Below are 26,587 nucleotides of genomic sequence, written 5' to 3' on the forward strand. Positions count from 1 at the left end.
AGAAGCCAGGAGGGTAAAGGTCTGGCAACAGAACCTTCCTTGCCAAGGAAAAGGAAAGGCTCTAAGACTTGAAAGAATTTGAAGTGGTATATATGTGGTATATAATAAGGTCAGAGAGGTGGGCAGGGCTTCAGTATGATCTGGCAGAGTTTGGACTTTGTTCTAAATGGATTTTATTCTAAAGCGATTTCCTGTAGGGAATAATTTCAGGGTTTGAAAGTTCCTTCTAGGGTTGTGTAGGTAGCTCAGTCGGTTAAGCGTCTGACTGCAGCTCAGGTCATGATCTCGCGGTTTATGGGTTCAAGCCCTGCATTGGGCTCTGTGCTGACAGCTCAGAGTCTGCAGCCTGCTTCGGATTCTGTGTGTCCCTCTCTCTCTGCCCCTTCCATAGCTCATGCTCTGTTTCTTTTTGTCTCTCAAAAATGAATAAATGTAAAAAAAAAAAAAAAGAAAAGAAAAGAAGAAAGAAAGTTCCCGCTAGCTGCTTTACCAAGAATGGGTTTTAGAGGGCAAAACTGATATCAGAAAGACAAGTGAAAAGACCCTATGGGGACATATAGAAGGAGCTTGAACTAGTACAGTAGCAGTACATATGATGACAAGTGGATGAATATGGGACATATTCTGGAACGAGAGCAGACATTCTTGCTAATACATTAGACTATGGGGAGAAGAAAAAGGAAAGCCTACAAGAAAGAGCAATTGATTGGATGGTAGTGTTCAGCGGTTTGCTGGTAAATGTTCAACAACTGACTCTAGGAAAAAAGTGTGTGTGTGTGTGTGTGTGTGTGTGTATCTTATAAATTTTACTGAGTGAAGGATGTATAGCACACAATTTAAAAATAATGATAAAATATACACAAAATGCTTTTGTTGCTTTTTGCTGAAGTCTTGTATCCCTAGCCAGCCTACCATTGTAGTTCACAGGCAAGTTCCCACATGAATATATTCATTTGCATTAACCATTAGGACAACAGTAAAGCAAGGGAGACACAAGGCAGAGCTTCCTACTCCTTTGTCAGTGAGGTCGGTAGCACCTTCTTTTTGAACCAGATAATAGCTTTTGAATACTGGACTTCTATTTCTTCATTTGTGTGTGTGTGTGTGTACACGCGTGTGCACGTGTGCGGGCTACTTGCAGTGTAACAGCACAATGTGAAGTTTAATCTGTATTATTAGCATTTTATTTTCTCCATCAGTTTCTTAAGTCTGGACCTTACATCTAGAAAAAAGCAACACACTTTAACAAAAACAAAACAAAAGCAAAAACAAATGAAAGCTGAAAGGCTTTTGGGCCAAGGACAATATGTAAACAAATGGCTGTGGCTACATTGCAAAAACAATTTGCTTGCAGACACAGCCAGCCAGCCTATGGGTCCATCGTTTGCCTGCACCTGGCTAGGCAGCCCTCAAAATAATATCAAGGCCTGGTTTGCATTTACTGATTTTTGTAATATTAATACTCCCAATGTAGCTGATTTTAAGCTACCAATATGACCTCACTAATCACCAAGTTCTAACTTGACTTATAGGCTGCCTTCTTGGGTACAAGTTCCTCGTCACTTCTGTGTTTCAAGTAAAGGCTGGATTCACAGTTATTGGGTTGTGATAAAAGGCTATAGCTTTTAAAGTTGGTCAAGTTCTATAAATAAATGCGTATTCTTAGTTCCCAAACCTTGGAGATCCTGGTTCACTAGGTCTGGAGTGGACCTTAGGCATTTGTTTGTTTGCTTGTTTGTTTTTTAGGTTCCTTAAGTGATTCTGATGCAATTGGTCTATGACCTATAATTTGGGAATTCCTAGAATAAAAAGATACTGCGTTAAATGACCCCTCTGCTTTTGTCACAACAGTAACGCATCTGGACTTCTGACAACTCATCTATTTTAACAACATGAAGATACTCAGCAGCTTAAAAGTTTTTTTTAATTTCTTTTGTCTTCATGTTTTCATCGTCTTTCCCCTTTCTTGGGCATGTTTCAACTTTTTACACTGGGAAGCCAGTCTTGATTTTAAAGTACTCTCTCTAAAGCATTTAAACTTCTTTTTCTCCAACCTGAACTGTCTTCATTATTAGCTACAAAGATGATCTGTGCTGTGCGTCTATGCATTTCTGTAAGATTTAAATTCTGTTGGGTTTAGGAAGTCTTATTTGCCTGACTTTTATATGGCAGGAATTAAAGTTGGAGGATTTATCTCACTAATGATCTCAACATATGAATTTATGGGAATACGTCACACAAATTTTTTTGTAAAAGGGCATTACTTGATGAAATTAAAAGCAAACTTTTATTTGGTTTCCTCATTTTAAGATTTATTATCTAGTGTTTTTTTGCTTGAATTGTTTATTATCTATAACTGTTTCAGTAGCTTCCTTGTTTATATTGTTGAAAATGCTCAACATACAAAAGGAGTATTCTTTTTATGATTTGAAGATAATCAATTTATGTTGAAAAATACTCATGAAAATAGATTTCATGTAGCAGTAACTTACTTAATTTTTATTGAAAATAATGAAATTAAGTAGACATATGATTGTCATAACTCTAAAGGAAAACTTGAGAAACAAAGTTTTTTTGTTTTTTGTTTTTTTTTTCAAATTTTGCATTGCGGTTGCTTTAAGATATATACTGCTGCCCTCTGCTGGTGTGATCAGATTTCTTCCAATATTGTATTCATAAACTAACTCTGATAACTCAAGATTTAGTTATTAGTGTCATGTCTTTTATAGTTGGCATGCCTGTGTTTGTCTAATTAATGTCAGATGTAAATACGTTTCCTTATATGTAACTGAATAATGTTTCCAACATACACGCCAAAAATTATTATTCTCCTTTTAGTAAGCTGTAGAAATACATTAACTCTACCATTTAAACTTCTTGGTAGTTAGGGGCGCCTGGGTGACTCAGTCGGTTGAGCATCCGACTCCGGCTCAGGTCATGTCTCATTGTTCACGAGTTTGAGCCTCACATTGGGCTCTGTACTGACAGCTCGGAGCCTGGAGCCTGCTTCAGATTCTGTGTCTCCCTTTCTCTCTGCCCCTCCCCACTCATGCTCTGTCTCTCTAACTCTCTCAAGAATTAATAATAAACATTAAAAAAATTAAACTTCTTGGTAGTTAATGGAGAAAAAAAATATTCAAAAATACATAAATATATTCTTACAAGTCAGGAATTCCTGCTATTGCAAAATACATGAGTTGATAGTTTACAGTTAGTTTTGCCAAATAAGTTAAATTTTCCCTCCGTTTTACTCTTTAGCTAGATGAAAACAATGTAAGATCCCTTATGATTAAAGTGGAGACAGACTATGTATGAGAACTATTTCCATATCCCAGCATACATCTTATGGAAACAATGTTACTTGATTTTATTCATAGTAAAGTTTGTTTAGTGAATAAGGTATATGAATGCTCACATCTGTTCCCTTGTGAATATGAGAGACATTTGCTATAGATGCAGTGATGATATTTTTCAAGTGTGGATTCAGAGTACCTATTCTTGATGAAGGATTTACAAAATAGGAAAGATAGATTTTATTTAGAGTTAATATACTTGCCTGTGTTATTGAAAAGAACCAAATTAGATGAAATCAAGACTGGGCCAGGTAATCCCAGACATATGTTCACCATAACACTAAAGAAAGAAAGAAACCTGCCAGAAAAAGAAAAAAAGAATTGACTATTATTTGCATTGTGGTTGGTTGATAAGAAATGAATATTTATATATAATGTTCTTATTCTGTCACCAAATGGCAATAACATTCCCGTCAACTCCTCTCAATATTTTTCACTTCTAATACCTTAACACACTTAACTAAACAAAACACATTAAGCTCTGAGGAATGTTATTTTAACAAAATTCCACTAAATAAGTTCAGTTCATCATTCACGCAGCCATTGGATGTTCATTTCTTGCATGGGAAACAAGAAGCAACCAAGAATAAGGTTAAGAAAGGAATTTTGGAATAGAGAAGCAATAATTGAAGAGGACCTTTTAAATCACATGAAAGGAAAACAGTGCATCCTTTAGAGATCATGTAAAGGGGCTTCATCTACTATTAGCAGTTGCCAACTCGCCTTGCTACTCGTGACTCCACATGCAGCAGCTTCCCAGACGAGATCGTTCTTTGCATTCTACACATTACCATCTTTTTCTATAAGACCAAAACAAAACAACAGCCCAAACACCGGAAAGATCCTCACTCAGCCAGAAACACCGAACCACAGAGGGAGAATGAAATGCCTCTTTTCTCTTAACCCACAGCTTTCTTGTTGTCCACTTCCAGGAAGACTAAACTCTTTTAATCTAATCCCACCTGTTTAGTGTTTCTCAAGTCTTGGGACCCCTCTTATACTTAGCTCTGCTGGTTTTATCTGTGTTTCAGTATTTTCACTGCTACTGTGGCCTTCGATTTCCAAACTCTCCTTTCTGCCTCAAGGGAACCTCTTCCTCCCACCTTTCCCTATAATGTTCCTTACCATCCTTTTGAATCATGGGGCTGTGCTCATCCCCATGTGTGTATCCTTGGGGTTTAACACCGGGCTTATGACATAATTAATGAAAGGTTATGAAAACCTTCTTTAGTTAATAGAAAATGGGATGCTGGCCCAGGATCTTCAAAGACCTCAAAAGTAGAAAACAATTTTACTGCTATCATTCATCTGTTATAATATACGTATGATAGGTACAATCCCTTATATATTCCTTTAGTTACTTCTACTCTGTATTTTTATAGTGATTTTTTACCTCTTCAAAGCAGTTTTACATCCTTTGTTTCATTGGATTTGAACCTCACATGCCTGTGAAGAAAGCAAGGTAGTTATTATTAATCATTTTACAGTTGAGCAAAGATGTAATCTCTGAGGCAGAGATTAAATGATTTTCTTTGTCTCTGTCCATGAGTGACAGGGCTGTGGCTAGAATCTTCAGTGTAATTCTGTATAAAATGGAGTATAATTATTCTTTCTGAAATATATTTACTTATATATGTATAACTATATATTAAAAAATAGTGTATATGTTAAAAATGAAATATGTATTAAAAATATAATAAACATGTATATAAACATATAAACACACATAACATGTGTATAAATATATGTCACATGTATATATACATAAATACATATATAAATAAATTTACACATGTATATGTGTGTGTGTGTGTGTGTGTATAGTTTCTTTATAAAAATGCAGCAGTATGGAGGGATGTTCCTATTTGCCTTAAGGGTTTTATATAGACACTTACAGTCTTGCGCATGTTATTCAGACTTGAAAAAGCTATGGTTCCAAAGATTGTTTGCTAGTTTCCAATAAATCTTTCTTGCACTTATTTTACTTTCATAGATGCTTTTTTAGCAGATCACTTGAACTTGGCCCTATATTGTATGTCTTACTGAGAGGAGAGGAGGAAAATGAAAACACATAATTAATTATATGATCAGCCATAAGACTCCTGAACTGAAAGAGCTGTGTGGCCCCTGGAATTACTTCCAGCTTGGGAAGGAGGTTCTTTCACCTAATCGCTACTTCTTGCCCTAATGAAGTTCTCCTTTTCTTCAGCAGAATGAGGAGCAGGTCTGGTGCTCTAGATAGAGTCGGGATGTGGCCTATTTACTTACATTAGAGAGGGGAGGAAGAAATGAGGGGGACCAAGAGATATACCTATTTAGAACAACAGGTAATGTAACGATTTATCTGGCAGAATTATCCCATGATAATTTGTCCCCAAAGAGACTGATTAGGATGTATGACTTGAAAGCTCATTGCCGACCACCACTCAAGCTAGTATGGTCTCAGGCCTCTAAGCTTGCAATGGCTTCCGTGAAAATACATCTGCAGCAAGAAGCCAAATGCAGAAAACAGATGCCTTGCTGATTGTGCATAAAACACTGAGACAGGGTCAGCCACGGGCTAAACTATTAGTTAGCTAATGTTTGTCTCTGACAACCTCCAACTTCTTTTATTAGTCTCCTTCTCCGCTTTCATGGTATCACTTTCTTATTCTCTCATGCTCTCTAATTGCCCATAGCCTCTGTGTAGACTTGCCTGCGTTGGCAGTGTTCTGTGCTCTGAGCCTCACAATTTCTCACAGCCATCAAAGCCTCCTCTCATTTAGATTATCAGGTTGAAATACAACCTCAAAGTATTTTATACTCAGGTGTACCAAGGAGTTAGTGCACTAATATTTGAGGATGGTTCAGTGTGGTCCGTCTCCCTCTGTCGCTGCCTTCCATCTTTCCTTCTTTCCTCCCTTCTTTCCTTCCTTCCTTCTTTCCTTCCTTCCTTCTTCCCTTTCTTCCTCCCTCCCTTCCTCCCTCCCTCCCTCCCTCCCTCCCTCCTTCCTTCCCTCCCTCTCTTCCCTCCCTCTCTTCCTTCCTTTCTTCCATTTGTTTTGATAGGAAAAAAAATATTTTAGTAAAAAGTATATCATGATGGTGAGTCAATCAGAAAAACTATATAAAAGTTATTTTATGTAGTTTAAGCTATATGTCAATAATAGCAACCAACAAATCTCAGTGGCTTAAGGGGACAAAGGTTTGTTTGTCATTCCCAATTGGGTCATCAAGGTTCTGTGATCCCTGTAGTCATTCAAGGATTGAGGGGCCCGGGCTGGGGAGCAACCTCCATTTCAAACATCACTAGCTTCTATGATAAGTACCAAACATAAGAAAGCTCTAGAAGGATGCACATCATCAAAAATGCTTTGACCAGAACATGACACATCTTGAGGGATCCTGGACAGACAAGAACAATATTAACTGACCTCATTGTCATTCATCTTTTATCTTCAATAACTATCACAGTACTGGGCATAGAAAAGGTAGTAAATGTTTATTAAAATGAAATTATTTCCAGAGATTCTGGTTTCTTTGGGGTTTGTTTTGATCTACCTTAGTGTATGAAATAAATAACAGAACCTATGAAGTAAAGCCTGAAGGCCTCCAGACTCAATCTAGTGGCCTGGGAAGCTGAAGGTAAGAAGAATCCTTTGAATCTATCTGAGAAGAATAGAATTTCAGAGTAGGTCATTCACCACCTTGTAATTTCATGAATATCATCTTCTGTCTGATAATTCAAGGAAATAGCTCCATACAGTTACTCCTTTTCTACTTCTTGGCACATGATATTATGTGATGAATCTTTGTCGATAGCCATGTTGATAGCCATGGTTTATGGTCAATTTTTGGAATCTTGTTTAAGTATCATAGAGATGAAGAATACAGCATTTTTCACAAGACAATCACTTTTTTTGTGTGGTGGAGTTTATTAAACATGCGTTTCAACTGTATAAATTCAGCCATATATGTATATATGTGTACACACACACACACACACACACCCAGAAAAAATAGAGAACGAAAAAAAAATACGTATACAGCCCAGGCAGTTCAGCCTGCCATTCTATTCTCTGAGATTTTGCCTCAAAGAAGGTGTAAGATGAAAAACTTTGATCTTTTCTGGTCTCAGTTGGATTTGAGTCTCAGTGATTGCAACTCAACTCAGGCCTTTACATGGACTCCTAATATTCAAATATGTGGCCAAGCATTTTTCCATACAACTTGGCTGCTAAGTGCATGCCAACTGCTTCATCTGGCGCTCACCCAAAGACCAGTGATCTCTTCCAGTGCTAGAGCAAAAAACTGGCTATGTTGGGGGTCCCTGTGAGGTGGTATATTTGTGTCTGACATGATGTGACTTTGTGTGCTTTTTTTCTAAGACCAACTTTAGGACCTAACATCCCCTGTAGAATGAGACTCCACAGCATTCTTGTTCTTTAGGAAATGAAATGAGACCTCATCAGTGAAGATACCTTACTTTCTGTAGTCTTCCTATTTTATTTTCATCAAAATATTGTTCTCAGCCTGCTGCTTCCATGTGCGGGTCCAGAGTTACGTTGAAGCTGATATGCCCACTGGAAGACTAAATGTGCCCTCGAGGACCATGTGTGTTCCTTTTGTGGGTCCCAGGCCGGTTAACGTGGGCTCTCCATTCTTTCCTCCAGAGTGCCTACCGCATGTTTACAAACAATACGTGTTTGAAGCACATGATCACCAAAGTCCGGCGGGACACCCACCACTTTGAACGCTACCAGCATAACCGAGATCTTGTGGGATTCCTCAATATGTTCGCCAACAAACAGCTGGAGCTGCCAAGGGGCTGGGAAATGAAACACGATCATCAGGGCAAGGTAACATGGGGGAGTTGCCGCGTGGAAGCTGCCGAGTGACCGCGGGCTGCTTGTGGCTTTGGCAGTGGCTCTGCCATTGAGGGAGGGCTGAGAGCTTTTGAGAGGTGAAACCTTCCCCGTCCAGGTTCCAGTGAAACCTGGACTACAGGTTGTTACTACAAGCAGCGATATGCTGTTCTGGAACAGTGTGTGCAGCAGACAGGTGTGGGGACATTTGTTTGGCAAAATACTCCCTTTTGCCTGGATATTCTTCTACCTGTAGTCACCATTTTCTGCTGATCAGAGAAAAGATTTCTTAGGCAGTGACACTTCTTTCTTAGTTGTACAGCTTGTGTGATGGATAGTTTATTTAAAAGTTGGGGTGTTGTTTGTGGAAGGTGGCTAGGAGGTCAGTAAATAACTATACAAGGTGTGTCTTGTGACCTCAGTGATGTTGGTTCAGAACCCTGATTTTGTTATATGAAACAGCACTCACGGAGTAATTCATTTATGATGAGAAATGCATAATTGTGTCACACAGGCCAGAGTAACCACATCTGCACTCTCTTTATAGATAGATGAACCAGAAACCTGGGCTATGATCAGGAAGTTGTTATGAGTAAGAAGCAGAATGAGAACGTTAGTAATTTTTATAAGGTATTTCTCAGCTAAGATTGTATTTATTTAACTCTGGTTTAGTACCTGCTATGAGCCATGAGCTGTTTAAGATATATTTAAGCTCCTCACAACAATTTCATAAGGCAATGGTTACTATTATTGCCACTTACAGATTAGAAGCCTCAGGTCCAGAATGGTTTGGTGACTTGCCCAGTGTCAGAGAGGGCAAGTGACCAAACTGTGCTCTAACCCAGGCAGTCTGGTGCAAGGGTTCGTGCTCTTAACTGCATATGCTCTCTCCATGTATTAACTAGCCTCAGTTTCTCTGTATGTAAAAAGATTTGAAATACATGACTTGAAGGATGGAGAGGATTAAAATGACATGATATTTAAAGTATTTAACCATGCTTCTCTCATTCATTCAGCAAATGTTTATAGAGCACCAATGCAAAACAGGTAAGCCAGCTATTTCATAGGATTGCCATTCTCATGGAAAGAGACAGAAATAAACAAATAGCATGCCAAGTATCGATTAATGCTGTGATTAAAAAAAAAAAAAAACAGGGGGATGGAGTCTAGAGAAAGACAGGAGTGGGGAATTATTTTATACAGGGTGGCCAGGGAATGCCTCACAGGTAAGGCTATATGTGAACAGAGATCCAGATGAAGCGAGGAGTAAACCATATAAGGAAAAGAGCATTCAAAGCAAATGAAATGTTTAAGGTACTCGATAAATGCCATCCTCCCTCAAGGTACCCTAGCAATAATAACACAGTAGCATCTTATTCACTTGAACTCAGCTTCCAGCTAGCTTATCTGAGAACCTATAACCAGTCCAAATAGATGTTACAAAAGGCATGTGTTTTAATGCATGGGAGGAGCCCTCAGACTCTCATTGAAACTATTGACTTGATTTCTAGAAATTTTAAAAATAAACCTATCATTCCCAGCCAAGAGAAGATTAGAAGTCTCAAGCATGAAATTTAGAATAGATGAAAGAGAATGGATTTGTGATTATGTCCCTGGCAGGGAAGCCTTTCCAGGACACTAGGAAGCTGGAAGCAGGGCCACCTGGCATTTCCTGTACTCTCTCCTCCCAGAGAAGATGGCACATTGCTGGTGCTAAGTTTGGTTCAGCAGCCTGAGAGCCCAATGTTGGTAAACATTCTACTGAATGGAAGAGCATAGGTTGTCCAAGTAAAGACTTAGGAAAATACTGATGGTATTATACCTGGGTATAAAAGAGAAGTACCATATCAGGAATTCAGATCTGTTCTCAGCTCAGACAAGATGTCCCCTGTGTCATGAGGAGTTACACTCATTAGAGAGCCATGGGTCCAGGGAAAGCCCAAGTTGAGATAATGCTGCCATATATTTCTGCTCTGTCTAGAGACTTAACTTACTAAGTCATTTTTGTATCCTTCACTAAAGGAGATCAGGAACTTTTGTATACATAGTGGGGCCCTCCTTTCCTGCCAGTCATAACTTGCCAGACACACTTCAGGAGACAGCTGCTTATTAATAATCCCTGGACCTTGAGAAAAGTTTTAAATTACATTTAGGACACCATTTAAGAAGAGTTACGATGTATTCTTAAGAACAAGTTCTGTCTCATAGTCTTTATAAAAGTTTCCATAGTTAAACACAGGTAAACATTATCTCAGCTATGTGGGTAATGCAACTATGTATTTTATTCCCTGAAGGTTTTGGACTTATTTGGGAATTTCAACCTAAAGTTGTAGGAATTGTAAAGAACCTTGAGTGTGGGCTGGTAGATAGTTGATCTTGCAGTCTACTGGTGGGTTTGCATTTGAACGCTGCTTGGCATGAAAAATATAGAAAGACCCCTTCTATATTGCCTTGTGGACAAAATGGATTATCAAACAGGCCTGAAAGCTTATCACATTAGCCTGATCTATGCTTTGTGCAGTAGGACTTTAATTTTTAGTTAAGTTGGACACCTTAACCGAAGCAGGTATATCTCCCTGTGATTCCTCCCACCTTCCTTTACAAATGACTGGCTTCCAGTTGTCTGAAATAATTTGAACGAACATTTGGAAGATGTTTGTGCTAGGTCTGTAGAGGGCTGCACTGCATTTGGCTGCATTTTAGATATCATAGCTCTTATCCTCCAAGGCAGTTAATAGGACTTTTTCTAGCCCTGAAATTTTAGCTCACCCCCCTTTTTTTTCTCCCAAGATTTTATTAAATGCTACACTGCATATAGTGTAGTATTGGTTTCATGAATGGAATTTAGTGATTCATCACTTACATATAACACCCAGTGCTCATCCCTACAAGTGCCCCCCTCCTTAATGTCCACCACCCATTTAGCCCATCCCCCTACCTACCTCCCCTCCAGCAGCCCTCAGTTTATTCTCTATCATTAAGAGTCTCTCATGGTTTGCCTCCCTCTCTGTTTTTATCTTGTTTTATTTTTCCTTCCCTTCCCCTATGTTCATTTGTTCTGTTTCTTAAATTCCACGTGTGAGTGAAATCATATGGTATTTTTCTTTCTCTGACTGACGTGTTTTGCTTAGCATAATACACTCTAGTCCCCCTTTTTAATGAATTGCTTTGCTCCCAGAACATTTAAAGGGAGTAAACTTTTCCCCCACTTAATATAAAACACTATTAAATACTACAAAGTTATTTTCCCACAGTGACTACTGGTTTTTAGAATTGACATGGAACAGGATATCCAAGTCCTCATCTACATGAAAGGAAATGCTTCTCTAGCAGAGTGTTTTCAAAGTTAGCTCTTCAGACTTACAAAACCTGGCTCCATCTTCTTTTCTCAGTTGCCACATTTTCTTTTTGTGTTTTCGTTTATAGTCATTCAGCACATATTCACATCCTTCTGAATGCCTCATATGTGCATGCCCCTGTGATGGCAGTGATGAAAGCCAGCAGTGTAGCATTAGGCAGTACGTAGCTTTGACTGTGTGCTACACACTGGTGTAAGCACTTATATTAGTTCCTTTCATGCTCACAGCAGCCTTGTAGATAGCTGCTGTTTTTATCCACATTTTAAAGAAGTGGAAACTAAGGCAGAGCATGGTTAAGTGAACTGACCAAGGTCCCACAATTAATATGCAATTTGAACACAGACAGTTCAGCTCCTGAGTCTGTGCTCTTATTCTGCCTTTCACCAGTGAGCAGGGAGAATGGATGTCTTCTCACAATCATAATAAAGGTAGTAGAAGGTACCACAGGATTTCCTACCACCATCGAGGAGGTGGGGACTTTCAGATGCATCATTGAAGGACAGCATATAGTGTGAGCTGCTCTTTGCAATCTGGGCGTAAGTGATCAGTCCTTTCTTGTATCCTCACATAATTTCCCTTGTATTGTTTTCATGACATCTATCTGCATCTGTCTCATGCTATAGCCGTTAACATGTTTTATCTCCCCAAGCAGATGATCCCTTTCTGGGGGGTTCTTGTATTTATTTTTTAATTACCCTCTCTTCCACCTCAGTGCCTTTTACATGGAAGGTTCTCAAAACAAGTTTGATGTATGAAACTTGTCACCTGTAGTTCCCCAGTTTATAGTAATTTCTGCTTTGGACAGATGAAGACTCCCTCCCCACTTCCTCCTCTTTCTGTGCTTTCACCAGAAATAGCTCCTAGATTTGCTCCATTCGACCTCTCTTAATGCCCATGTTGCCTTGGATCTTTCACAATATTGTTTAAACAAGGTGGTGATTATGCTCATACTGCACGTTAACAGTCTTCAAGTTGGGGAGAGACTTTTTTCTAATTACTTGAAGCCAAGGATTTAAATTGGGTGAAATTTCACAGGATTCTAGATCTGGTATCCTCTTTTTGGAAGTTCAAGGGTGAATCATGTCCTTGACTCACAAAAAAAGAATAGAAATAAAATACTGTTTAATTAACTATTAATTAAAGAATAAGAACAAAATCAGGCTTGCCAGGTGAGATAATGATGATGGTGATAATGATGACAGTGATACTGATGATGACAATGATACCTGCAGTTATTAAACTCACGCCACATGCCAGGCACTGTACTAGGTACTCTCCTATGGATGATCTTATTTGCACTTCATGGCAATTTATGAGGTGGCTGTGATTATTATTATTATTATTATCCACATTGTGTGAAATTTAGGGATGGTAAATAATGTGTATAATTTTAGCAAGCAAGTGAGGAATCCAGGAGTCAAACACTAGCAATGTGACTTAACCACTGTTCTCTACTGGAATGGATTGTCTTTGGAAATGAGAGATCCTTTATTGAGGGTTCCAGGCCAAATGCTGGGGTTGCCAGTACGCTTCAAGGCTGAGACATAGATGGATGCCCTGATGAGATCACAGGTATTCTAGCAGAGGATACACCACCAGAGACGTATACGTGGCTTCATACTTAAATACCATTGATTTCTTATGCTAGGGGTACTTAGGATAATGAAATATAATAATAATAATAGCTTATTAGATGCAAGGCTCTATGTTAGGGATATTATATTAGCTCATTAAACTTTCACGATAACCCTATGGAATAGGTTTTGCTATACATGAAGGAACTAAGGCTCAAAGAGATTAGGTGTGTAAGTAAACTCTTAGATACAAACCCAGGTCGTTCTGTATTCAAGGCCGTTAGCAGTTTTTCTATAAAAGATTAGACCTTACTGGCCACTAACCACCTGACTAACTTGAAGTATGTCATTTGTATTAACTGGATCTGAGTTTCTTCATCTCTACATACACATTTTTCATGTGCTTATTGGTCATTTGTATATCTTCTTTGGAAAAATTTATGTTCAAATTCTTTGCCCATTTGTAATTGGATTATATATCTTTGTATTATTGAATTGTAATAGTTCTTTCAACAGTATATTCTGAATACTAGTCCCTTATCAGATATATGCTTTGCAAATACTTTCTTTTGTTCTTTGAGTTGTCTTTTGACTGTCTTGATGGTATTATTTACAACACAACATTTTAGATTTTGATGTAGTCCAGTTTATTTGTATTTTTTGTTGTTGTTGCTCATGCTTTTGGTGTTGTATCTAAGAAAACATTACCTAACCCAAGATCATAAAAATTTACTCCTGTGTTTTTTCTAAGAGTTTTATAGTTTTAGCTCTTACATTTAGATCTAGGATCCACTCTGAGTTAATTTTTTATATGGTGTGAGGTCAAGGGTTCAATTTAATTTTTTGCCTGTGAACATCTAGGTCCTAGCATCATTTATTGAAAAGACTATTCTTTCCCATTGATATTATTAGTTATTAGGAAAGTGACAGAACTACAGTGAGACACCACTACAGACCCACTTGATAGGCCATCAAAAAAAAAATCTCAAAAATAATAAATGTTGGCAAGAATGTGGAATCTGGATACTCATATGCTGCTGGTGGGACTGTACAACAATACAGCCATTTTGGAAACAATTTGACAGTTACTAAAAAAATGTTGTGCAAAGAGTTGCCAGATGATCCAGAAATTCCACAACCATGTATATACCCAAGAGAAATGAAAATACACTTTCTTCTATAAAACTTGTACACAGATATTTCGTAGTAGCATTATTTGTAACAGCCAAAGTGTGGAAACAACCCAAATGCCCATCAACTGATAAATGGGTAAATACATGTGGTAGATTCATACAATGGAATATTATTTGACAATACAAAGTAATGAATGACTGATACAACATGGATAAGCTTTGAAAATGTTTGCTAAGTGAAAGAAACTGTCACAAAAGATCACATATTATATGATTCCATTTATATGAAATGAGCAGAATAGGCAAATCTATAGAACTATAAAGTGGATAGGTGGTTTCCTTCAGTTGGAGGTGCAGTGGGACCTATAAATCCTTGATTCTTTAGATTTGAAGTTGAGATGATATGGTTCAAAAACTAGATTTGCCATGAAATATGTAATGCTTTTGTTTCTGCTTTTAATTCCAGGTTTCTTGTTCAAAATTCTACGGTGTGTTGTGTTTTAATCAGTATTTTCTTCCATTACTTGATTTTCCTAATTATTTTGATTCTGTAATGGTGGGACTGGAACTGAGCCAAGTTTTATTTTATGCAAGATCATCCTTATGAAACTCTGATCAACATCTGTGTTTATTTGTTGGATCTAAGGCCTAGGATTTTCACCTAACATATAGAACACATTTTGACTTGCCTCATTTTAAAATGAAACATAAACAAAGAAAGCAAGCCAATATATAAAAAAAATTCTGCTTGCTTTTTATTGTAATAATTCTTAAATTTTTATACACTCTCAGTGTAAAAACTAAGGGTAATTTGGGATCTGGATACAGAAGCAATATAAATGTTTTATATTTTTGCAAGAAATATGCATCAATAGTATTAAAATGTGACTTGTTTAAATGCTTCTGATTCTTGGCTGGGTTTGATCATTAGTATGTGCTCATGGGGATAATATATTTGGAAGACAAATATGCGCTTTAATAAGAAAAACCAAATGTATTTAACCTAGGAACTAACTAACTTTCTTTCTTTCTTTCCTTCTCTCTCTCTCTCTCTCTCTCTCTCTCTCTTTCTTCCCATTGTTAATTTGATGGATTTGAGAAAATTGTGCTGCAGTGGGGTCAGAATTTCTGGATCCATCACTATCTGACCTCTGTGAACCTCAGTTTTCTCTAAAGTGAGGATTAGTAACCTATCCTTTCCAGCTCCTGGGACTGGAAATAAATGAGAGTTTCATCAGTTTAGAATTTCATGAAAATGATAAAGATATGTTATTAATGGCCAAATCCTTTTTCTAATAGGAAATATACAATGGTTTTATAAAGAAAATGATGTAGGATTAGTATAGTGTCCCATTCTTCCTCTTAACGTACTGCTGATTTTCTGTACCCATGATGGTCCAAGAGAATGGTTTTTTCAAAGTAGGGTTCCTTTTGCTATTGTTTTTTGTTGTCCTTGTTGTTCATGACCACTCCAGGGTAGTCTGTCTTCAGATGTTTTCTCCTATCTTAACCCAGAACCATCTCTTTCTCTACCATGGCTATTGTGGTCATTCTGGTTGATTTCTCTCTGTGTCTCTTTGTGTCTGTCTCTGTGTCTCTCTCTTTCACACACACACACACACACACACACACACACACACACACACGAGAGCTAATGGTGTAAGTTCTAATCCAAAACCTGACAGGCTTGAGACCAAAAAAAAAGCCTATGTTTCAGTCTGAGTCTTAAAGCCAGAAAACACCAATATCCCAATTCAGTTAGGCAGATGGATTTACCTCTTCTCAGCCTTTTGTCCTATTTGAGTTCTTCAGTTGATTGAATTAGGTGTGCCCACATTAGGGAAGGCAATATGCTTAACTCTGTCAGCTGATTCAGATGTTAATCTCATCAAGAAACACACTCACAGACACATCCTGAAGTGTTTGGCCAAAGGTCTGGGTACTGGTGGCCCAGTAAAATTGACATATAGAGTGAACCATCACAGACCCATGTCAGGGAAGTATTATCAGTGGAATATCTATTGCAGAGGGTTAAGGATAACAAAGAGAAAAAGGCAAAATGGCATTGATAATTAGAAAAATACCATAAAGCTTATTATTTCTTTTTTCTAATGTTCGTTTATTTATCTTGAGAAAGAGAACATGTGAGTGGGGGGGGACAAGGGGGTGGTGGAGAATCCCAAGCAGGTTCTGCACTGTTAGCACAGACTCCGATGGGGGGCTCAATCTCACAAACCTCGAGATCATGGCTTGAGCTGAAATCAAGAGTCAAATGCTCAATTGACTAAGCCACCCCAGGTATCCCGCTTATTATTTCTTAAGTTCACACAATGGGATTATCATTTGGTTCAATTTTTAGAAAAGAAAGTTATTTTTTGATTCCCCTTCCAGATGTTAAATATGGAATAACTTTTTCCCCCCTCCCTTTTGGCTTTGTACTCACAAACAGTATAACACAAAATGTTTTACCGAGATTATTCTACATGGGCTTAAATTGAAATACTAAGAAACTTGAAACTTTAAGAATAACATATCATAAACTTCATTTTTTTAAATAAAAATCTAAAATGCTAACCATCTTTTTATTTAAGGTGAAATGTCTTTTCCCATATTTTCTTGTGTTTTTTTTTTTCCTACAAAAATCATATGCTATATCTCCCAGCTAAAATTGACATCCATTTCTATACCCAAGCTTGGTAACTCTAGAGCTTTGTGACTTTGGATGTCAGATTGGGGGTTTGAGTAGCAGAATGGTTCAAATAACCAACTTAGATGACCGTGGCAGGTAGAAGTTATGGTTATGAGGATAGTTTTTAGAAGAGAACAAATATTTGTACAGTGAAAGTTACCACAGTTTGAGCCTACTTCTCATTTTACCAGAGTATAATAGCCTCTGTGGCTGCAGAAGTTGCCCCCGTGATGGCATAGGTTTTGGTTGTATCCCGCAGGAAGCTGATAGCCACAATTTATGGGGTCAAGCTCATCTCAATGAGTAAAATGCAACTTAATATTTGGAAGTCTCAAGTGAATTCCTAAAATACCTTAGCAGGATAAGTTCTACACTTTGAGAAATATGCTTTTTGTTAGTTCGATGACTACATTTCTTCTTTTTGTGGCACATCTCTAATTGCTTTGAAGTAATACCTCTTTGTGGTGGTTACCTGGTTTAATAACCTGAAGTTATACAGCAATCCAGGTGGAGATGGAATGAAATTCTAAATTTGTAAATCGCATTGTGGTTTTTTAATGATCTCTTGCTGATTTTTAAGGGGGTAAAAAGGTGTTAGATTAAATAATAATAAGTCACATAAACACACATAGGAGGTAATGGGAAAGAATATTTCTGGGACAGTGTACCGTTTTGAATGAGAGAATAGAGCAGAAATTAGTTTCATGAGTGTATTTCTGAGTAAAATGCTAGACTCATGGAGTCTTGAAGGAATTATCCAAGTATGGAGATGGCCTTTGTCTTTTATTTTTAAACAGTTATCTTCATGACTTGCACTGGATATTTTTTATAAAATACAATATGCTATTTTTAAAATTTTATGGCAGTGACTTTCTGCTCCACCTAAAATGGGCTGATTTGGACAATTCCATCCTCAGTCTTCTATAGTGATGTGCTGCTAAATGTTTAAAACCCAGCTCTCCAGGGGAATTGCGGAGGAAGGCTGATGTGTAGAATTTGCCATTTTCTGTGGGGTAAATAACCAATTTCAGGCTGCCAGCATATTCCCCTAAAATCTCACAGTCAGCTCTCATGAGCTGGTACAAGCCATCCCACCATATCACTGGCTCTCCTAATATATTTCCTACAGCTAAATACCACCACTCCTAACATGTAAAGTACCCTTTGGCTAATATTTTATACCTAAAGTGTTGAGGATATTGTATTTATCCACATCTGCTAACTGACCAGCTGTTTCCAGAACTCTAGCCCAAGCACCATAGATTCCTGTTTTGTCTCCTCATGATTTTAGGTCTCTGATCATAGCAGTTTAAAAAAAAAGACCTTCTTTAACTTATTTTGTGACTAATACAGATGTCATGAAATATTTGGGATCACTCCTTCTTTCAAAAGACCAAGTGATGGAAAACATTAGCATGACTGTTTTTTTACTTATGATAAACTGTATCAATCAGCTTTTTCATTTCTCCTACTGCTAAGAGCACTGTTGGGATATAATGCAAAGAAAATAATAGCATGTTTATTACTAATAATTGGATAAATACTAGGGAGGGAGCCAAGAGCTGAGAAGAGATTTATATTTTGGAAGGGAGAGAATATGAGTATGATCTTCATAAAAATTAAGGTAGATTACAATTAAGTGTTTTTTGAGCATTTCTAAGACTTTGTAGAGTTGAGAAGCCAGAAGTAAGAACAGATTCAATATGCAATGCTTCTGACTTATAAATTGTTGTTCTTTTATTGTTTCCCTTGTATATATACCACATCTTCCCCATCCATCCATCTATCAATGGACATGCAGATTGTTTCCATATTTGGCAGCTGTAAATAATGGTAACAGTAAACATGGGGATATGTATATCTTTTTTGAATTAGTGTTTTTGTTTTCTTTGGATAGATACTCAGAAGTGGAATTGCTGGTTCATCTGGTACTTCTATTTTTAATTTTTGAGGAATCTTCATGTTGTTTTCCACAATGGTCATGCCAGTTTACATTTCCACCAACAGTGCACAAGGCTTCTAGTTTTCTCCACAACCTGGCCAACACTTGTTATTTCTTGTCTCTTGATACTAGCCATTTTGTCTAGTGAAATGATTTTGCATTATTGGTTTGATTTCTATTTCCCTGATGATTACTGATGTTGAATTACTTTTCATGTGCATGTTGGTCATCTGTATGTCTTCTTTGGGGAAAAAAATGTCTATTTAGATCCTCTGCCCATTTTTAAATCAGATTGTTTTTGTTTTTGTTATTGAGCCTTGAGTTCTTTATATATTTTGGATATTACCCCTTATTGGATATATGATTTGCAAATATGTTCTCCCATTCAGTAGGTTGCCTTTTTATTTCATGGATAATTTTCTTTGATGTGCAGAAGCTTTTTAGTTTGATGTAGTGTCATGTGTGTGTGTGTGTGTGTGTGCACATGCACGCACACGTGCCTTTGCTGCCATTACCTCTGAAATGAATTCCAAAAAGATATCACCAAGAATGATGTCAGGAAACTTATCATCTATGTGGTTTTCTAGGAATTTTATGGTTTCTGATATTACATTCAAGTCTTTAACCCATTTTCAGTTAATTTTTGTGAATGGTGTAAGATAGTAGTTCAGTTTCATTCTTTTGCAGGTGGTTGTCCAGTTTTCCTAATGACATTTATTGAAGAAATTATTCTTTCCCCATTGTGTATTCTTGCCTCCTTTGTCACAAATTGATCATGTATACTTTGGTTTATTTCTGGGCTCTCTATTCTAGTCTGTTGATCCATGTGTCTCTTTCTATGCCAATACTATACTGTTTGGATTACTATAGCTTTGGAATAGATAATAGAGTTTGAAATTAGGGAGTGTGACTCATTTCAGCTTTGTTCTTTCTTAAGATTGCTTTGTTTACTTGGGATCTTTTGTGGTTCCAGATTTTAGAGTTGTTTGTTCTATTTCTGTGAAAAAATGACATTGGAATTCTGATAGGGATCGCATTGAATCTGTAGATTGCTTTGGGTAATATGGGCATTTTTGCAGTATTAATTTTTCTGATCCATGAGCATGGCATATCTTTCCATTTATTTGTGCCTTCTTCAACTTCTTTCACCAATGTCTTATAATTTTCAATGTACAAATATTTCATATCCTTGGCTAAATTTATTCCTAGGTATTTTTTTCTTTTTCATGCAATTGTAAATAAGATTATTTTCTTATTTTCTCTTTTTGATAATTTCTTCTTAGTGTATAAAAATGCAAAATATTTCTGTATATTGATTTTGTACCCTGCAACTTTACTCAATCTATTTATTAGTTCTAACAGTTTTTTAATGAAGTCTTTAGGAGTTTCTATATATATAATTATGAAATATGCAAATAATGATAGTTTTACTTCTTTCTTTCCAATTTGGATGCTTACCCCCCTGTCCCCCCCCCCCCGCCCCTCCCTCACCCCACCCCCTGCCTAACTACTCTGGCTAGGATTTCCAATACTATGTTGAATAAAAGTGGTGAGAATGGGCATCCTTGTCTTCTTCCTGATCTTAAGGGAAAAGTTTTCAGCTTTTCTGTCTTGAGTCTAATGTTAGGTGTGGGCTTGTCATATATGGCCTTTTTATGCTGAAGTACATTCCATCCATACTCACTTCATTGAGAGTTTTTATCATAAATAGGTGTTGAATTTTGTCAAATGCATTTTCTGCATCTATTGAAATGATCATACAGTTTTATCCTTCATTTTGTTAATGTGATTTATCACACTGATTGATTTCAGATTTTGAACCATTCTTGCATTGCTGGAATAAATTCCCCTTGATCATGGTATATGATTCTTTTGATGTATTGTTGAATTTGGTTTGCTAATATTTTGTTGAAGAATTTTACATCTGTATTCATTGGGGATATTGGTCTGTAACTTTCCTTGTGTTCTGTCCCTTTCTGGTTTGGTTATTAGGTAATGTTATCCTCAAAAAATGAGTTTGGGAAGTGTTCCCTCTTTTTCAATTTTTTGGATGAGTTTGAAAAGGGTAGTATTATTAAATCTTATTCAAATGTTTGGTAGAATTTACCAGTGAAGCCATCTGATCTTGGATTTTTGTTTCTTGGAAGTTTTTTGATTACTGATTCAATGTCCTTAACAATAATTGATCCAGTCGTATTTTCTATTTCTTTATCATTCAGTCTTGGAAGATTGCATGTTTCTAGGAATTTACCCATTTCTTCTATGTTGTCCAATTTTTTGGCATGTAATTACCTTTTTAAAAAATTTTTTTAGAATTTTTTATTTTAGAGAGAGGGAGAAAGAGCAAGAGAGAGAGTGAATGGGGGAGGGAGCAGAGGGAGAGAGAGAGAAAATCCCAAGCAAACCATGCTCAGCATGGAGCCTGATATGGAGCTGAATCCCAGGACCCTGGGATCATGACCTGAGCTGAAACCAAGAATCAGATGCTCAACTGATGGAGCCACCCAGGCACCCTGGCATGTAATTTTTTATAATTCTTTTGTATTTCTCTGGTATCAGTTGTGATTTCTCCTCTTTTATTTCTGATTTAATTTATTTGAGCCCTCTTTTTCTCCTCGTCTGTTGTCTAGTTAAAGGTTTGTCAATTTTGTTTATCTTTTCAAAAAAACAGCTCAGTGAAACTAAGGTCTCTTCTATTGTCTTTTTAGTCTCTATTTCATTTATGTCCTCTCTTATCTTTATTATTTCCTTCCTTCTACTAACTTTGGAGTTTGTTCTTTTTCTGGTTCTTTTGGGTATACAGTTATATTGTTTACTTAAATTTTTTCTTGCATCTTGGAGTAGACCTGTACTGCTATAAACTTCCCTCTTAGAACTGGTTTTGCTGCATCCATAGATTTTGGTATGTTTATTTCCATTTTCATTTGCCTAAAGTCAGTTTTTAATTTCTCTTTTTCTTTCTTCATTGACCCATTGATTGCTCAGTAGCATGTTGTTTGATCTCCACATATTTGTGATTTTCCCAGTTTTCTTGTAATTGATATCTAGCTCCATACTATTGTGGTTGGAAAAGATGGTTGATATAATTTCAGACTTCTTAAGTTTATTGAGAGTTGTTTTGTGGTCTGGCACATGATCTATCCTGGAGAATATTCCCTGTGCATTTGAGAAGAATGTGTATTCTGCTACTTTAGGATGGAGTACTGTATGTATGTCTATTAAGTTCATCTGATCTGTTGTGTCAGTTGAGGTTAGTGTTTCCTTATTGATTTTCTGTCTGGATGATCTATCCATTGATGTAACTGGGGTATTAAAGTCTCCTACTAGTATTATGTTGCTTTCAGTTTCTCCCTTTAAATCTGTTAATATTTGCTTTAGGTACTTCTGTGTTGAGTACATAAATATTTATCAATGTTATGGCTTCTTGAATTGACCCCTCTATTATTATGTAATGTCCATTTTTGTTTTTTGTTACAATCTTTGTTTTAAAGTCTGTTTTATCCAATGTGAGTATAGCTACCTCAGCTTTCTTTTGGCTCTGTTTGCATGAAACATCTTTTTCCATCCCTTCACTTTCGGTCTGTGTGTTCCCTTACATCTAAGGTGAGTCTCTTGCAGACAACATATATAGGTCTTGTGTTTTGTTTTTTGTTTTTAACCATTAAGCCACTCTGTCTTTTGATTGGAGAATTTAGTTCATTACATTTAAAGTAATTACTGATAGATGTGTACTTATTGCCATTTTGTTTATTGTTTTCTGACTGTTTTGTAGTTCCTCTCTGTTCTTTTCTTCTTTGCTTGCCTTCCTCCCTTTGTGGTTGAATGCTTTCTGTAGTGTGATACTTAGATTCCTTTCTCATGATCTTTGTGTATCTACTACAGGTTTTCACTTTGTGGTTACAATAAAGCTCGTATATAGTAGCCTATACATATAACAATGTGTTTTATGTTGATAGCAAGTTAAGTTTGAATGCATTCTCAATCGCATTTTTACACCCCCCTCCAAACATTTTACATTTTTTTTTAACGTTTATTTATTTTTGAGACAGAAAGAGACAGAGCTTGAACGGGGGAGGGGCAGAGAGAGAGGGAGACACAGAATTGGAAGCAGGCTCCAGGCTCTGAGCCATCAGCCCAGAGCCCGACGCGGGGCTCGAACCCACGGACTGCGAGATCGTGACCCGGGCTGAAGTCGGACGCTTAACCGACTGAGCCACCCAGGCGCCCCACATTTTACATTTTTGATGTCACATTTTACATCTTTTATCTTATGTATGTTTTAACTAATTATTGTGGTTATGGTTATTTTACTACTTTTGTTTTTCAACTTTTATACTGCCTTTATAAGTGATTAATTCTCTTCCTTTGCTATATATTTCAGTGAATTTTTTCTGTTGTATGGTTTCTTATTACTAATTAGTGCCCTTACTTTTCAGCTTGCAGAGCCAGTTTATTGGTAATAAACTCTTTTAGCTTTTGCTTGTCTGGTAAATTCTTTATCTCTCCTTCAATTCTGAATGATACCCTTGCCAGATAGAGTATTCTTGCTTAGAAGTTTTCCTTTTAGCATTGTAAGTATATCATAGTGTTCCTTCTGATTGGCAAAGTTTCTCCTGAAAAATCTACTGATTATCTTATGGGGGTTCCCTTTTGTATAACAAGTTGTTTTTCTCTTGCTACTTTTCAGATTCTCTGCATTAGGGGCATTTTCAGCCATTATTAACTCAAATAGTTTTCAGCCCCTTTCTCTCTCTTGTCTCCTTTTGGGATCCCCTAAAATGCACATGTTATTTTTGCTTGATGTTGTCTTACAGGTCCCTTAAGCTATCTTCACTTTTTAAAATTTTGTTTTCTTTTTGCTGCTCTGTTTGAGTGAGTCCCACTACCCTGTCTTCCAAATCACTGATTATTCTGCTTCATCTAGTCTGCTGTGGAACCCCTCTAGTGTATTTTCAGGTATCGTATTCAGTTATTGTTCAGCCATTGTATTCTTCAGCTCTGTGACTACTGTTTGGTATTTTCTGTCTTTTATTGAGATTTTCTCAATGTTCATCCATTTTCCTAAATTTAGTGAGCAACTTTTGACCACTACTTTGAACTCTTTATCAGGTAAATTATCTCCACTTCATTAGCTGTTTTTTTTTTTTTTTTTTTTCTGGAATTTTATCTTGTCCTTTCATTTGGAACATATTCCTCTGTTTCTTCATTTTGTGTGACTCTGTGTTTGTTTCTGTGTTAGGCAAAACAACTATCTCTCCTGGTCTTGAAGGGTGTCCCTGTGTGGGCAATGAACCTTGTCATTTAACCTTGCCCTAGTTCTCAGTCGTCTCTCATGGTGCCTGTCCATTCATTTCAGCTCCGTGGGGTTCAGAAATGCAATCCCCCCTGGTTACTGGAGCCAAGTATTCAGTGGGTATCCCCTGTGTGGGCTGTCTACACCTACTGGCTTTGGGGAGCTGGGAGGGAAGCTGGGCATGGGACAGGGCTGCAAAAGCAATAAGAGAGCTTAGGGTGCTCACCTACTGCCTCTGGCCAGTAGCAGTAGCAGTGTCAGGGAATAGGGCACCCACCTCTGCCTCTGGGGTGGGGGTGGGAGTTGGCCCCAGCAAATTAAAGTGAGAGTGCAAACATGGCACCCACCAGTACTTCCACTCCTGGAAGGAGTCCCAACAGGCTTTTGCCCTGTGGCAGATGCTTTGAGATTAATACATGAATTTCTTCACATATGATCTAGGCTCTTAACAAACTGCTGTTTTTGTGCTGGATCCCAGGGCAAGTGAGTCTGCACACAACCCTTTTCAGAGCACAATGTCTGCTCCCTACAGCCCGATGATTTTTCTGGATGTAAGTCTTGTTGGCTCAACAAGTCAGATATCTTGGGAGTTTGTCTCTCCAGTGCAGGTCCCAAGGAGTTGGGTGCCTGACATGAGGCAAAAACCCCTCACTCCTCAGGGAGGATTTCCATATTTGTGAGACGCCTCCCAATGGTTGCTACACTTGGGGGTGGGATTTTTGGCGAGATCTCTGCTTCTACCCATCTCACTGTGGCCCTTTTATCCTTTGTTGTGGAGTAGTTGTTCAGTTCTCTTGTTTTTTTTCCGGAGGGAATTGTTTTCTTATGTAGCTGTAGATTTGTTGTGTCTGTGGGAGGAAGTGAGTTCAGGATCTCCCTGTGCCACCATCTTGAACTGCTGATTTCTCCATCGCTCTTTAGAAGAAGATAGAAGATTTGACCTTCTTTGTGGAGCAGAGTTACAAGTGCTTTTTGTTTTATTTTGTTTACATGGTCTTTTAATATGGATTCCTGGTTTGGCAGAATGTTAACTGGAAACAATTTCAAACTTCTGTAACTTAGATTTGTTGAGCCTGAGGTTGGTATTTCTTCACAAATACTGATGACTTTTTCCTTTCTTAAAATAATAGAAGCTTAAAAAAATAAAAAGAAAGAATTGTGTAAAGAGAGAAGTGTATTTTGTTTGGCCTCGCTAAAATACCACTTGGCTCCAACCAGCCCGTATTTCCTGACTCGACCATGCCCTGAAGCAGTGAAAGGGAAGAAGTTTTTCAAATGAGATTTGAGTTTGTGTATTTGCATTCCTTTCAGTTTTTGACTGTGTTGTTAGTCTTAGTTGGTCCAGCACTGTGAAGCTTGAGTCAATTTCCTTAATAAAACTTAACAGTAGGGAATCCATGTTGTTCAAAATTTGCTTTTCTATGGCTAATCTGAAAAAGACTCATTTTTTGATACAGTTGTTTTTTTCACGTAGTCTAGTCTACATTCTCAGCATGCCGTTTATCCACATAGAATTTATAATACATGTTAAATGCTTTCATAAATAAAGGCAGGTGATTCAAGAACAGTGACATAAAAAGTGACCCAAATTAAAAAAAAAAAAAAAAGTACTAGGTCAACTTCATTACTGGCTTGAACTACTTAGGATATCCTGTGGGAAAGTGATCCACTTTTCTGACATAATTGATTTGTGTGTCACAAATAGAAATGGCAAACCTAAAATTGGCCCAGGAAGTTTGCTGTGCTTTTCTCTCTCTATTTTAAAGTAGAATACATTTTTTCACAGCTCAACTGTTACCCGACTGAGTGGTTACCTTTCTTTTTTTTTTTTTTTTTTTGAGTGGTTACCTTTCTGTGGAAATAGCAAAGCACCAAGGAAACCTGTCCGTGGTCACACAGTGGGTGGGCAGAGTCAAAATGCATGCCAAGTAATTGTGTCTTTGTGCTGCATTCCGTTAGTGCTCTACCAATGTGATTTTGATAGAGGTCTTAATCAAGGTCTCTCTCCCCAAGTACTTGGCAGAGTTAAAAAAGCATGTGTAAACAATATGCACATTTGATTTGACTCTGAAACTGACCTTTTTGTGGGATACAAATAGCACCTATTCCCCACCCACAGCCATACCTCCAACTGGTTAGTGATGCAAATTATGGAAATTGTGTACCGTTTGCTGTCTGGCGTTAGTAGCCTTTTCAGTGTTGAAACAGTGTTGAGGCCCAGCACTGTGAATGGCTGTTATTGTCAGTCTAATTCGGTAAATACTTGAATGCTTTCTAACATCACGTACGATGTGAGGTGCGAGGGGAGTGGGAGGAACATGAAAAGGAAAAGATAGGGACCAGAAAGCAGAATGGAAACAAAAAGATATATGAAAAGGAGACAGAGGGGAAAGAGGTACT

At 37.4% G+C, this 26,587-nt stretch overlaps 1 protein-coding gene across 4 annotated transcripts in view; it reads left to right on the forward strand.

The window, feature by feature from the left end:
• Positions 1 to 26,587, forward strand: part of HECW2 (HECT, C2 and WW domain containing E3 ubiquitin protein ligase 2) — a 370,790-nt gene that overhangs the window by 261,800 nt on the left and 82,403 nt on the right. For all 4 annotated transcript variants that reach the window (XM_049615928.1, XM_049615927.1, XM_049615926.1 and 1 more), the window contains one exon: positions 8,006 to 8,191. In XM_049615928.1, coding sequence (XP_049471885.1) covers positions 8,006 to 8,191 — 186 coding nt within the window. The remainder of the gene's footprint in view (positions 1 to 8,005; positions 8,192 to 26,587) is intronic.

This window comes from Panthera uncia, assembly GCF_023721935.1.
Source record: "Panthera uncia isolate 11264 chromosome C1 unlocalized genomic scaffold, Puncia_PCG_1.0 HiC_scaffold_3, whole genome shotgun sequence".
Lineage (NCBI taxonomy): Eukaryota > Metazoa > Chordata > Mammalia > Carnivora > Felidae > Panthera > Panthera uncia.